Source organism: Lonchura striata, chromosome 2 (assembly GCF_050655825.1).
Source record: "Lonchura striata isolate lonStrDom1 chromosome 2, ASM5065582v1, whole genome shotgun sequence".
NCBI lineage: Eukaryota > Metazoa > Chordata > Aves > Passeriformes > Estrildidae > Lonchura > Lonchura striata.
Genome location: NC_140704.1, coordinates 143,586,638 through 143,599,808, shown reverse-complemented (window position 1 = coordinate 143,599,808; position 13,171 = coordinate 143,586,638). Strand labels below are relative to the sequence as shown.

Genomic DNA, 13,171 nt, shown 5'->3' with positions numbered 1-13,171 from the left:
TATCGAGAATATTTGGAACACTCTCTTCACTTAAATCTTATGATAAAAGACTTTCAAGATGAGACTTTGTGTAAACAACAGATTTGATCTCTCAGGCTGTAAGGTGATTTTTCTTGCTTTGTTGACTTCAGTGAAATCAGATAAAGGTACACTTCTTTAATATTTCACTCATCTGAAAGTACAGTATGTCAAAAGTAACCTTTAAAAGGTTTTGCTGTATCTGTCAGTGGTTATTGATTGGCCTGGTCTTTTCTGCTTCCAAAATAAATGCCTGGCTGTAGGCTGGATTATCTGCCAGTGAAGTTTCATGTCATATCTCATCACTGATGAACACTTAATTGAACTTTTTTCAAATAGTTTTGATGGCTTGAAAGTTGATAAAAAGCAGCATCCAATTATCTCTCTATTTCTGCAAAGGAAAGAAAAATAAAATACAGTGATGTTGTCTTTGTGCACTGGCAGTTTTTTTTCTGGTGACATTCAGAGGCAGTGGGCTTTGAGGATATCCTGAGCGTTCAGATTCAGATCAGACAGATTCCTTGGCCATTCTGTTAATGCTTTTGCAGTTTTCCAGCATAGTCAAATTGGAAATTGCCCCTGCTGACTTTGTGGTTGCTCTGTTTACTCTGTAGATGAAATTTTGGAGGTCTAGACCACAGTCATAATGTTGATCAGATTGTGGTCTTGTTTATCACAGTCACTGCACTTTCAGGAAATTATGGTTTTTCTGGATTTACTTTTTTTCCTGAAACATTTTGAAACTGGACATACTGTATATGCTGCAGTAAAGTGTAGAGGTAAACTACTGTAGTTATTATATTTAAAGAGTACATTTACAGCAGCAGATCCAAGCCTGGGGTGCAAATCACTGCATCTGGAGTTTGGATGCAGGAGTAAATAGGAATTCAGTCCAAACTGCATGAGAAGCCCAGTCCTCTGCAGTTAGCTGTAAGTGCACCAGTACCTCAAAATCCAGCCTTTAGTGGCTCTCTGCCAAAAAGTGCTGTGAAAACATCAGCACACAGACAGATATATAAATGAGCACTTCTTGAATTGGAGGACACCACTGACAATGATGGCTTTTTGCTTTACTTTCTAAGGAGGTAAAAGTTGTTAAAACTGTTCTGTTAGAATGCCTTTTAATAACATAAAATACTAGTTCAGTATCTGTTACACTTTATTACTCAAGATATAACTGTTTCCAAAATGATAGTTCATAGGCTTTGAGATTTGTAGATAAATGTGCCTCACTGAAATAGTATGTGGTTGATTGTACACTTCACAAGGAATGGTGTTTTCCAGTGCTTTACTCTAAAGTAAAGAAAGCAGCTTTAATAGAGACAGATAGAGACAACAGAAATGAGAATTGCATCAGTGTGTGGCAGCAGTGTGTCAACTCCATTATTTAATTAAAAAAAACATAATACTGTAGCTGTGACTATCTCTGAGAAAACAAATAACTCTCAAATCTAGAGGATGAATAAGGCTAGCAAGTTTTCAAGTTAACTACCTGAGACTGATAGAGGTATACAAAGTATTCTGAATTGGCTTCCTGATTTAGATGTTCTTTCTTTCACAAACAGGGATTTCACTAGAATGTTCTAGAATATTAAAATAAATGTAGTAAAAATAACATCACAGTTAAGATATTTTAGTGTAAGTATAAGGCAATATATTTGTTAAATGAAAGTCAGATGAGGAAATCAAACTTCTTACCAGTAAAAAATGTATTTTAGTTAAAACAGCAACTTGTCTATACAATACTTTAGTTTTACCTTTGGTGTAGGTATAAGAAATGGTCTGTCTGGTTCCCACTAAAAAATTGAAGTCAAATGAATCTGTAAATTGGAACTAGTTAAAATGTTTATGTTGGCTCTAAATTAACTGATTTGCTTAACATATCTTCAGAAAACCTTTGGCTGGTTTTATTTTTTTTAACTAGACCTTTGTTTTTCACCCTTGAACTTTAATTTTTGTCCCATGAACCTTAAAGAGCACTCTCCTAGAGAGAAAATTGATAACCTTTTTCAGAGATGTATAATTTGAAAATTCTGGTTCTTTAGAGTAATTATAGGACATTGCATTCTGGAAACCTGAAATCATTTATGCTTGGTAACTTTTTCTATGTACGTTGTTGGTGGTTCAACAGATGCATAAACACAGCATTAAATTAAAAAATAGTGTGTCTTGGATGTTTCCAGAGTAACACTAAAAAGAAAATAAGAACTAAGGAAAAACAGGGTAATTTTGAAACTGTTTTTATGGTATTTTCCATTTTCTGAATTTTTTCTCTTTAGGGAAAATGCTAGCCAGAGATGCAGGTCAACTGCTCTGCGAAGAGAGAGCATTACCTTTCTCATTAGTGAGCTTTCTCTGGGTTCTGGGAGAGACACGTGAAGTGCTTGTGCACTTGTATGGACATCCCCTCTTCCCAGAGCCTGTCCATCTCAGGTGCTGCAGCACCAGCCTGTCCTCAGGACCCACAGGCTTCAGACTTGCTGAGATTTGTGAATTTGTCTTCTCCCTCTCTGATGCTTCAGTAAATTAGGGTGAAAATGGGGTATTTTCAAACAAGTGTCAATTTGTAAAAATCCTGTATCAGCCAGTGTTTTACATCCATTGGCCTTGCAAAGAAACAGGCTGGAAGTTAGTGGCATCCCACTTTCTTCACACAAAATCAGAAACATAGGAGCGACCATATGAAAGGTCTTACAACAGCCTGTTGGCATGTTAAAGTCTCAAGTTACAGGTTTTCATATGGTAAAAGTTCAAAAACAAAATAGGAGAAAAATAGGCGAAACACTCTACCCATACAGTTCAATGTTAATGCAGCAATGAGCACTAAAGCTTAATTGAACAGGGTGTTAGAATTATCTGACAGCAATTTCTATTGTGACAGCAAATGTTACTTTAAAGCTTATCAGGACCTAAATCCCTTTAATTTACAAGATCTATGTTTTCATATTTTATTCTCTCTCATGACATCTACAGGATTTGTATTTGTCCCTGGCACAAATGGTACACAAATATTGTGATCTTTCTCCCATGGGATCATAATTCTGCCTAATTTAAAGCACCTACCCAGCTAGCTGGAACACCACAAACCCAACAATTACATTGGAATCTCCACATCCTAAACAGTAGGAGATCCATGTGGATAGACACATGCTATGTGCATTTTCTTCCAAGGAATGCTACTGACCACTTCAGAAGCAGCTCCTGGGCTGGCCCTCCATTTATTGTGTGTTTCTGTGTTTTGTGAAACCCGGGTTTCAGCCCTGCTCTCTGTGCCAGGGAGAAGTAGGTTCCCTGCAGGAAGAGGGAGTGCTCTGTGCATCAGTCCTGCTTCCCCCATTGATAAAAGGATGATTATACTGCCCTGTGAAGCAATTTCTATTTAGCCTTGCTTTCCTTAACTACACTTGCCATGTTCCTGGCATAGGCTTTAAGTAGATACTAATTAAAAGGAAGAAGGAAAAAGTTTAGTAGGTTCAACACTGAAATTTATGCATGGAAATCTGTAACATTTTTTATAGAGCTTTTATAGGTCTGTCCATTTTGGCACACAGTTGAGCTTGGTAGTTTATGATCAATCTTTTGGAGCCATCATCCAGGATCAGTATATTTGATTCTTGATTTCAAAGCACTCTTCAACAGTAGGAAGAAATTTTCTGGATAGCTTTTATTTTTGTGTTTAAAAACCCAAGAGACTATTGTGACTCTATGAAGAAATTGTGTATGTACTCCTGTTGCTGGTTCAGTAGAAGCAGATTTTTGTAATGGCATGCTTTCATTTCTTAGTGATGTCTTTTCCATATTACCAATGTTGACTGTCTCCTTAAGTGTCAGTAGCTCTTGAGTTGCAGTTGGATCCTGTTTCTCCCTTTCCTGAAGATCTTACTGCCTCTCTAAGTGGTCACCACTACCCCTTTGGTCCTGTTGGTTTTAACTACTGTTGTATTTGCTCCCTCACTTACCCCAATCAATGGTGTTTAAGTGCTTTAACAAACAGATTTTTTAAAATAATGTCGCTGCCTGGTTGCAGCCACAGTGTGGAGTCTCCCGGCTAGCACGCTCCCTGTGGCCGGAGAGCACAACAGGAGTGGCTGCCCCCAGGTCTTTTCTGAGTCCCCTGGGGTGGCAGTGCCCACAGGGGCTGGCAGCTCCCTGTGCCTGGCTGTGGTGTGGGTAGCACAGCTCCCAAGCATGGAGAGGGGCCACTTGTGCAAATTCCAAGGTAATTTATTACCCAGGAGGGGTCAGGGACAAGTAGGCACAGGAATGAGGGTGGCAGCACATTATAAAGAGGGGAGGGTATGAAGGGGTGGAAACAACTCACATCCAATGTGGAGATATTAGGGGAGGAGAACACAACTGGGATAATCCAGTGAGGGCAATCCAGGATTTACCAGTCCAATGAGATACTAGGGAAGGGGCAATAGACAGGGAACTTTGGAGAACCAAATGGGGATGGCTATGATGACAGACAGGGAGGTGGGCAGCACAGCTTGGACTGACAGAACCAATTAAGGGTACAAGGGGAGGAACAGGGAGATTGTCACTTTGAGGGACAGTCAGGTGTCAGGAAAACTTAGAAGAAACCTGGGAGAAACCATTGTGAGGGGAAGGAATAGGGGATACAAGGAACATACGAACTGAAACTACCCAACATTAAACACCTAATCCTTAAAACAAAACATTGTAAAATCCTAGAAAAACACACACCGCTACAAATAACACAACTGAAATAAGAAATGAGGTGATAACACAGACTGCTGCCTTAGCAGAGCTGGTAGTTCAGTAAACTGCAGGAAATTAGCCCAAGTGGCAGGTCATGTAACAGAGTCCTGAGTCTGTTTGGTTGCATCCTCCATCTTCACTTGACACTACTGCTACATCATCCCTGCAGACTTTAAACAGTGTTTTTATAGCAGTTCTGGTTACAATTTTTTAAGTTCAGAGGCTCAGCTTTGGTTTGAGGTTGTTACAAATGTAGAGTCTAGACTTAAAGTTTTAGTTTCCATATAAAAATAACTCCACAATTTGGAATTAATGGAGCTGAGAACTTTTAAGAGTTTGTCCCATGTTGTGTGGGTTTTTTTTCTATTTGAAGTTGTCTTGAGTTTGGCACATGTATTTTAATGTATCATGTGCCTGTAGTTTGAGAACACATGAGAATGTCTTCTGTACTTTAAGTCATCTTTTGTACATTTTCTATACAACCAACCAGTGGTCTTCAGGCTTTTTGCCAAGATCTTTCTGTGTTTCTAGGAGCTCTGCTTGTGTCACTGCCAGAGTTCACCTGTAACTACTGCAGCCTATTTTAATAGCACCAAATACTGCCTGCCTTGGTTTTCTGAGATACAGCCTCCACCCTTTCCTTTTCTAATGGCCTGAGCCAGATATACTCATTTTTTCACCATTGTGTCATCTGTTTAATGGCTGGTTTTGTATCCTTGCAGCTGCTAAATAAAGTTGTCTAAACAGTGTATGCTTTAGAGGAAGAAGCTCAGATTATGGGGATACGTTTAGATACAGGAGGAACACCTTTAAAAATTATAACTGGAAATAGTTACATAGTAAAGTAGTCTTGTAACTTTTTGCATCAAATGCAGTATACTTGCACGCTGTCTTCATTGTTGAGAATGGCTCCAGACAACAGTATAAAAAAATGGTAGTAGGTACGCATTGAAGTCAGCAAGTAGAAGTTGGAATTGGTGTGCATCTCCTCTACCTGCCATAAGATACATAAAGTAAAGTTGTGAGTTCTAATAATAAATTTTTGCATTGGTAACATGAGCTTACTGCTGCTTAGTTCTGATTAAATAAAAATTAAAGCCTTCTAAAATAGTTTTTTATTAGAGATATATAGTTCAAGTTTACAGATACATATTTCAAGATCATAGAAAACTATTGTACTGCAGACCAGCCTCTTTCATAACCTCGACAGAATATTATATTGCACCATATTCCAGTCTTGTGGTTAAGACCGAACATATTTCTGGAAAGACATAATTTTGCTGCTTAAGACTTCGAGCAGCAGAAATGCCACTATGTCCCATAGCAAGTTATTGATTATCCTCACTAAAATTTTTTTCTGTTTCTATTCTGACTTCTAAACACTTCATATAGATGTAGAATTTGTTTTTTCCATACATATTTATAAACAAACAAAACCCAGAACAGCTGTACATATATGTATGCATATCTATAGGAAAATCTAGAATTTTTCCTATATATATGCATGATTGAATCAGTTCTCAGTCTTTCAGATGACGCTAGAAAGACTGCATGGAAATTGTTCTCAATACTTGCTTGTCATAGCACAGGGAGCTGTCTCTTTAGGCTTCCAGGAGTCATTACCATGGGCAAATCATTCTTGCCTGTAGAGTTACACAACCAGCCAAACAAAAATACGTACTGGGAAATAAATGTGTTTTCAAATATACAGAAAAAGATAATTGCATAATAACATCAAATAAAATCATTTCTTGTTAATTAATTGGGATATTTTTACCAAAAACTGGATGGGAAAAACCCCCGTATTTAAAGTAGCAATGAAGAAAATAGATTTTAAGTAATACTTAAAGGATTAGTTGCCTTCAAAAATCTGCTGGTGCTTTTCTACATTTATGTAGTTGTTAAAGCATCCTTGCAATGTGAGTGATTTGATTCAATTTCTGCCTAAAGAAATCTGCATGTTCCAACCTTCCAAGTTTTTCCACTCTTCAACAAAGGTATCCTTAGAATAATGGCCTTTAATCTCTACTATTGAAGCTATTGCAGTCTGTCTGAAATAATGAAATATTAAATTAGCCAAAGAGAGAATGAGAAAGTCATTCCTGAATTGAGATGTCATGGATCATGTCTCCTTCTTCAGGTTCAGATACCAGGCTTGCTCAGTATATAACTAGTTATAGTCTACTTGTGAAATACATACTGAGAAAGATGGTATAATTGTCTTTATTGGTATTTGGTTTTGTTTAAGAAAAAAATCCTTGTATAATCTTTCAAATAGGCTAAATCGGTTGTAAGAGGCAATTTTTAGAAAAATCGGTTGAGTTTTCCACTATCAAAAGGTTTGTATGTTCTTGCATGAAGTTTTCCCCCAACCAGAAAGAGTTCACATCCCAAAAATGCACTTTGTTATGCCAATCTTCCTCTTAATATCAGCATTTTCACAAGCAGTTATATTTGCATTGTTCAGGTACAGTGGCCTTCCTACTCTATTTAAAAATTAATTTCAGGAAGCTAATATGACTTAAAAGTTTCTTAGGGCTCCTTACAGTTCCTAATTGTCTGGGATACTTTTATGCTGTTGAGGAAGGAAGGATCATCTCTAAAAATTTTCAGTAGTGTGAGAACTTTAATGGCATGTTCAGAGCTTTCTCTAAAGCTAAATGGTACAAGCATTGTAACAGATTCCACGGTTTTATGTTTAAATGATAATGTAAGTTTTATCTAATATTTCAGAATTTCTTATGTTTGGAAACAATGCAAGTTGAACATTTTCTAATCCCACCATATCCATTCTTTCAGGTAAGGAACAGTCTTCAGGAGAGATAAATATGCACCCTGTCTCAGCAGCTCCACTCTCTGTGTTTAGCAAAGAATCAAACTCCTCAAAACACAGCGATCACCATCACCATCACCACCATGAGCACAAGAAAAAGAAGAAGAAACACAAGCATAAGCATAAACACAAACATAAACATGATACTAAAGAAAAGGAAAAGGATCCCTTTGTTTTCTCTAACAGTCCAGCCAGTGCACGATCAATCCGTTCCCCGTCCCTTTCAGACTGATACCAGTGACTTCTCTGGAGTTCAACTTGCAGTTCTCCTGGAGTGGTTAGAAGGATGTACATAACTGTAGCTTCTATCTTTTTTTATGGAACTAAGAATATATGAATTGTCTTAGCAATTAAGCAGCTCTGCCACCTTTGAAATCTTCTTTTTGCATGCGTGGTTATTGAAATATGATTCAAAAAATATGGTTTATTATTCTGACTCATTTTGTATTTCACTGTTCTCCACACCTCCCAGTCTTTTTTCCATTTTAAACAAAGAAAACAGCCCTTTATGTAAGGGCCCCATGTCCACTGGCAACCCCCTGCACATCACGCTTACCATGTGTATAGCCAGAATCAATTATGGTTTAATCCTTTGAAGAATGTTAGAGGCAGAGTATGTTTTAAGCAGATGCCAATTGCCAAGCCTTTGGTGACAGAGTGTTTCCAGAGCAGTATTGTATAACTAAGTGTAGATCGCCTCAAAAGACAGGGATTTTCTTCAGTCTTCAGTTGACCTGTTTTCTTGCTTTAACCATTGCAACATAATGTCAGACTTCTAAAAGAACAACAGTATGTAGAACATGTGCATTTTTCAGATACTAAAACTCTTGAAAAATTCCAGGCTGCTTTTAAGCTGGTGGTATTTATTATGGATATGAGCCTTTTAATATGATTAAATTCTGCAATTGTTTTTGGAATTTTAGCAAAATGCATAATGCATGTTTTGTCCTGTAATCAGGCTTTTAAAAATCCAATAAAGTTTGCGAATTATTTTGACAGAGGTAGGATTTTTTTCTTCAAGCTTATATTGGAATATGCTTTTGAAAGATGTTTGCTAAAATTTTAAAAATTCTGAAAAGTTTAAAAATTAAAATATTGAAAAATACATCTTTCTTCCTCCTGATGGGTAGTTTGTTTCAAAGCAAGATCAGCTCATGAATCCACAGGAAAAATATATCAGTAAATTAAACTAGCTCTGGGACTTGAAATTATGGATATTTTTAAATTTCTTTAGCTGTGGTTTATGCAGTGTACTATTTACAACTAGGAAGGGCTTTATTTGAAAGCTTAATTTTAAAGAAGTTTCAATAATAGAGATAAATAATCTCTGCCACTTTTTATCTATTTTCTTTATGTGTGTAGAGGCAGTGTTTTATTTCCATATACTGGTTAGCTTCTGTTGCCCAGAGTTAACATAGTGTTCTATAAGATGGTTGTAGTTGGGTTAAATATTTTTTTATCAATTTTCACAAATTTTCATGAGAGACTGATTCTCCTTCTTAGAGCAAAGAGAGAAAGTTCAAGAGGGACCCAATAAGACGTTTTTAAAGCCGTATTCTGTTTCATGGAAGTTAATAAATACTTTTATATTCTATACCTGCTGGTGAATCCTGTAGTTCTTGGAATAAAAAGTTATCTGTAGACTAGAAAGATGATAGGCCAGGTATTTTGCAATATGCATGTACTTACTTTGTTATTCAAGCACCATATCCTTTTAATGCTGCACAGATAGTTGTGCTAATCATTGCAGGTGGAGCCCGTTTGGGCTGGATTCAGACACAGTGGCCCTGGGCAGCCCTGCAGCCTCTCCTGATCGCTGCTTTGCCGTGTCAGGGGGAGCCCACCTGGGTTTCCTTTTAGCAATAACTGCAAGCTCTTGGAGCTTAGGTGAGCTAAAGGTGCAAGGGGAACACCTAAGCATGGGCTGGATGAGGTACTGAGCATGTTTTGGGTACTTAGCATGTGTGCAGCTCAGCTCTACACTTCTTGTGAGACAGAGTCACAGCTCAATGGAAATATTCTGAGGTGTTTTTCCCTTGGCTAAGCAGTGATGTAACAGTGCCAGGGGTGTTTGTGGGAGACCTTGGCTAATAAGCAATGAAAGCTGGCATTGTTTGGAAGATTGAAGGCAGATGCATTTATGTTTTAAAAATGAGGTCATGGATAATTTAGACTGGTGTAGTTTCTACTTTCAGAGATGTGGATTTACACTCTTAGGCTGAGGGAAAACATATTGTTCAGTGATACAAGCACAGAACTGAGGCAGAGCTGTAGCACAGAAATTCTGCCATCAGAGGTTTTGCTGTATGACTAAGTGAACTATTAAATACATGCTGAGACAATATGGTGAAGATTCTGCCAACAGAAAATTGGAAGGTAGGGGAGGGAGGGGAAGAATCTGAAAAAACTTTCTAATGCAATTTCTGAGGTTACATCATGTTCCTGGTTCAGAATATCCATTAGTGTATTTGATGGAATACAAAGTTTGAGGTCTGCAGGAGGTGCAACATGGACAGGCTATGTTCGGAAACTGGTAAGCATGCTCAGATATCAGAATAATTTGGCAGATTGCACAGGTAATTCAAAAAAAGCAAACTGAAATTCACAAATACTGAACACCAGGGAAAAGGAAGTGCATGAAAGCAAGCCATTCTCCCCATCTAGTATGGTGCAGTGAAAAAAAAAGCATCTGCTTGCACAGAGGTGAGCAGTTTGATACTACTGCAAAAGTAAAAGTCATTTAAGGATTAACAGGAATTTTTAAATTTTAGATGTGAAAGTAATTGTTCTATTGAGTGCCAGTGATTTGGGGCAAAATATTTTAAGAAGTAAGTGGGCAGATGGAAACAAGAGGTAGCATTGCATATAAGAAAATACTGAGTATTCCTGGTCTAGAATAAATGAAGTCTGAGGGAGGAGATTGCCCTTCACATACCTAAAATACTGCTACAAGAAAAAATGTTTATCAGTTGTTCTTGATATTTCCTTTGGGAAGGGAGGTATTAGCTTTGTTCACAAGAAAAAATATTTTTGTTGAATATTAAGATGAAAAGCATTCCAACAGGCACACAGTGATGATGTGAAAACTAATTTCATGTAGGCTTTTAAGCAGCAGATTGGCAAATGTCTGGAGGGGATATTTATGGGATGCTTCACCCCACCACAGTGCAGGGATCTCACTGCTATGGTTGTTTTCATGGTTTCTTTAATATTCCATTTTTGTCAGTGAAGTTCTTGTGATGCCTCCCTGGATTTAACCAGCACTTGCAGAAGGTTTAGGAAACTGAGGTCTTTGCCTTCCAAAGATCTCACCAATTGTGGTTTAGCTTGAGTTTTTCTTCAGCTGAAAAACTGATGACTGTTTCAAAGTTATAACCTGACATCAATTCAATTGGACGGTGGATTCTGTTCTCTCCACCTTCAAACCTCATAGGTTGCGTGTAACCTATTCAGTTACTTTTGATCTGGGTTCTCATTTCTGGTTAAAACTCCTGCTTTATAGTGCATTCTTCTTAAAACAAAAGAAAAAATATTTTATTTGAGTGGGATGTTATCCAAATACTCCAAGAATGCACGTTACACATATAAGCAGAAAATAATGTGTTGTTGAAAATAAGCAAAGCAGTCAAAGTCTGGAGAATTTATTTCAGTATATCAGGTTTTAACATTAATTTCTTTATTTTGTTCTATATAAGCATTAGAACACATGTAAATGTAGAGTAAATATGTAATGCTAAAATATCTGTGTGCATTGCTAATGCAGTCTTTTCATTGTTTTTTTTTTATTTCTCAGTATAATTATAGAATAAAATGTCCACAAAGTAAGTACTGCATCTCTTAAATTTGTAGGCATGCTGAAGCATCTAATGAGGACATAGCTTCTCTCTTTAGGTGTCCAAGTAAGCAGGAGTTTGAGGAGTGTCCCAGTGCTGTGGAGGGAGGGGACAGCAGGATGCACCTTCATGGAGTCCTTGGGTGAGCTCCTATCTCTATAATCATCTCTGTTCTCCATAAAGCTCTCTGGCTGACACGAGGGCTCCTATCAATGAAAATTAGTGTCTTACACTGTTCAGCTTTTGGGAATATAAGAGCTTCTTAGTTTTAGTTGATTTTATATTCATAGAAATAGAATTTTTTCAAATTTTAATACAAGAAATTTTGAGTCATGTCATTATTTTCAGTTCTTTATGATAGTTTATTCTCAGAACTTAAGAACCCAGATTTTAATAGAGCATCGGTGTTAAAACAGCAGCCCTTAAAATACACAAGGTAAGTAAAAATGTTTCAGGTAAGATTTAAATACTTTTGTATGTTTCAATTTTTATATATTCATTAAAATATATATTCTAAAATATATGTTTACTTTCTGAATTTTTAATCTTAAATTACAATAATATATGAGTGTTTGCATATGAATTAAGTCACAGCAGATAATATTTAAAATCTACATTATTCCATGGTTAACCTGATGCCACAAATACAGATATTCTAAACACATTTCTAAGGCTTTCTTTTACTATTATTTTTGTCCTGATAAATCTACAATGTTAACAATCTTTGTAGATGTAGAAGAGTCAATATTTCATTTGAAAGGCTTTGCCTTTTACTGAAAAATCCTTCCGTTAGAATGGTGCTTAGGTTGTGGTAACCACTATAAAGTGACAGAACAAATGAGAGCATATTGAGCTGGATTTCCTTAATCTCTGAATGAAAGTGAATCTAAGTGGGTATGGTTTGGGCTGGTTTAACAGCTTGTCCCTCCTGCAGCAAGAAGCTCTTTTCCCCCCCCACAGCTCCTGACCCCACAGTCACATGTAGGAATTTTGCTAACTGGACTCTTCTGTGGCCTGATGCAACTCTCTAATCCATGAATAAAACTGGGGTTATTCTTGCACTGTTAGTGAAACTTTCGGGCAGAGGCTGAGTAGGCAGCAAGGATCATGCCTGGCTTGAGAAGTCAAGGGTGGAGTGGGAAGAGGGAGGGAGGGAGGCGTGAGCAGGAACAAAACCCTCTTTGGCAGAAGGAGCCAGTTCATTTGGCTCCTCTGCTTCTTGGGACTTTGCTCTGAGAAAATTATACAATAGGGAGAATTCAAGTTTTCACATCTGTGCCTCTTTGGGAGTCTTAATTTTGTTGTGAATTGGTTGAGTGATTGTTTTGAATCAGATTCATTTTGGACATTTTGGAAGGTTGGAGTGAGATGAGCTTACGTGACTGGCAGTTACTTTTTTTGATTGGCTATATTAAAAAAAATTGGTCTCAATGATAGAGTGGAAAAGAAACTGACTTCAGAAATTACTCCAAAAGTCATTTCAGGTCAAATAGAATTTTATTAATTACTTTTGTTCTTGATATTAATGTTAATGTTAATATTAATGTTAATATTAATGTTATTGTAAAAAATTTTATCCACAGAATTTGATTTCACAAGAGTTAATTGGAAGCAATTCATTCTGAAAATGCACTTTTCATTTTCTAAATATTCCTATATTTTGTAAATATACACTGTGAAGTGTATGTAACTGCTTAAATCTCTAAATTTAAAAATTCGCTAAAAAAAGGCAGAGTTGGAAAGTGGGGTAAAAATGAAAGCATAT

At 36.9% G+C, this 13,171-nt stretch overlaps 1 protein-coding gene across 7 annotated transcripts in view; it reads left to right on the top strand.

Moving 5' to 3' along the window:
- The window catches only part of TAF2 (TATA-box binding protein associated factor 2), a 60,832-nt gene extending 52,261 nt beyond the window's left edge, over positions 1 to 8,571 (top strand). For all 7 annotated transcript variants that reach the window (XM_085573945.1, XM_085573944.1, XM_085573942.1 and 4 more), the window contains one exon: positions 7,540 to 8,571. In XM_085573945.1, the coding sequence (XP_085430071.1) occupies positions 7,540 to 7,805 (266 nt within the window). In that variant the 3' untranslated portion in view covers positions 7,806 to 8,571. The remainder of the gene's footprint in view (positions 1 to 7,539) is intronic.
- The last annotated feature ends 4,600 nt before the right edge of the window (positions 8,572 to 13,171 follow it).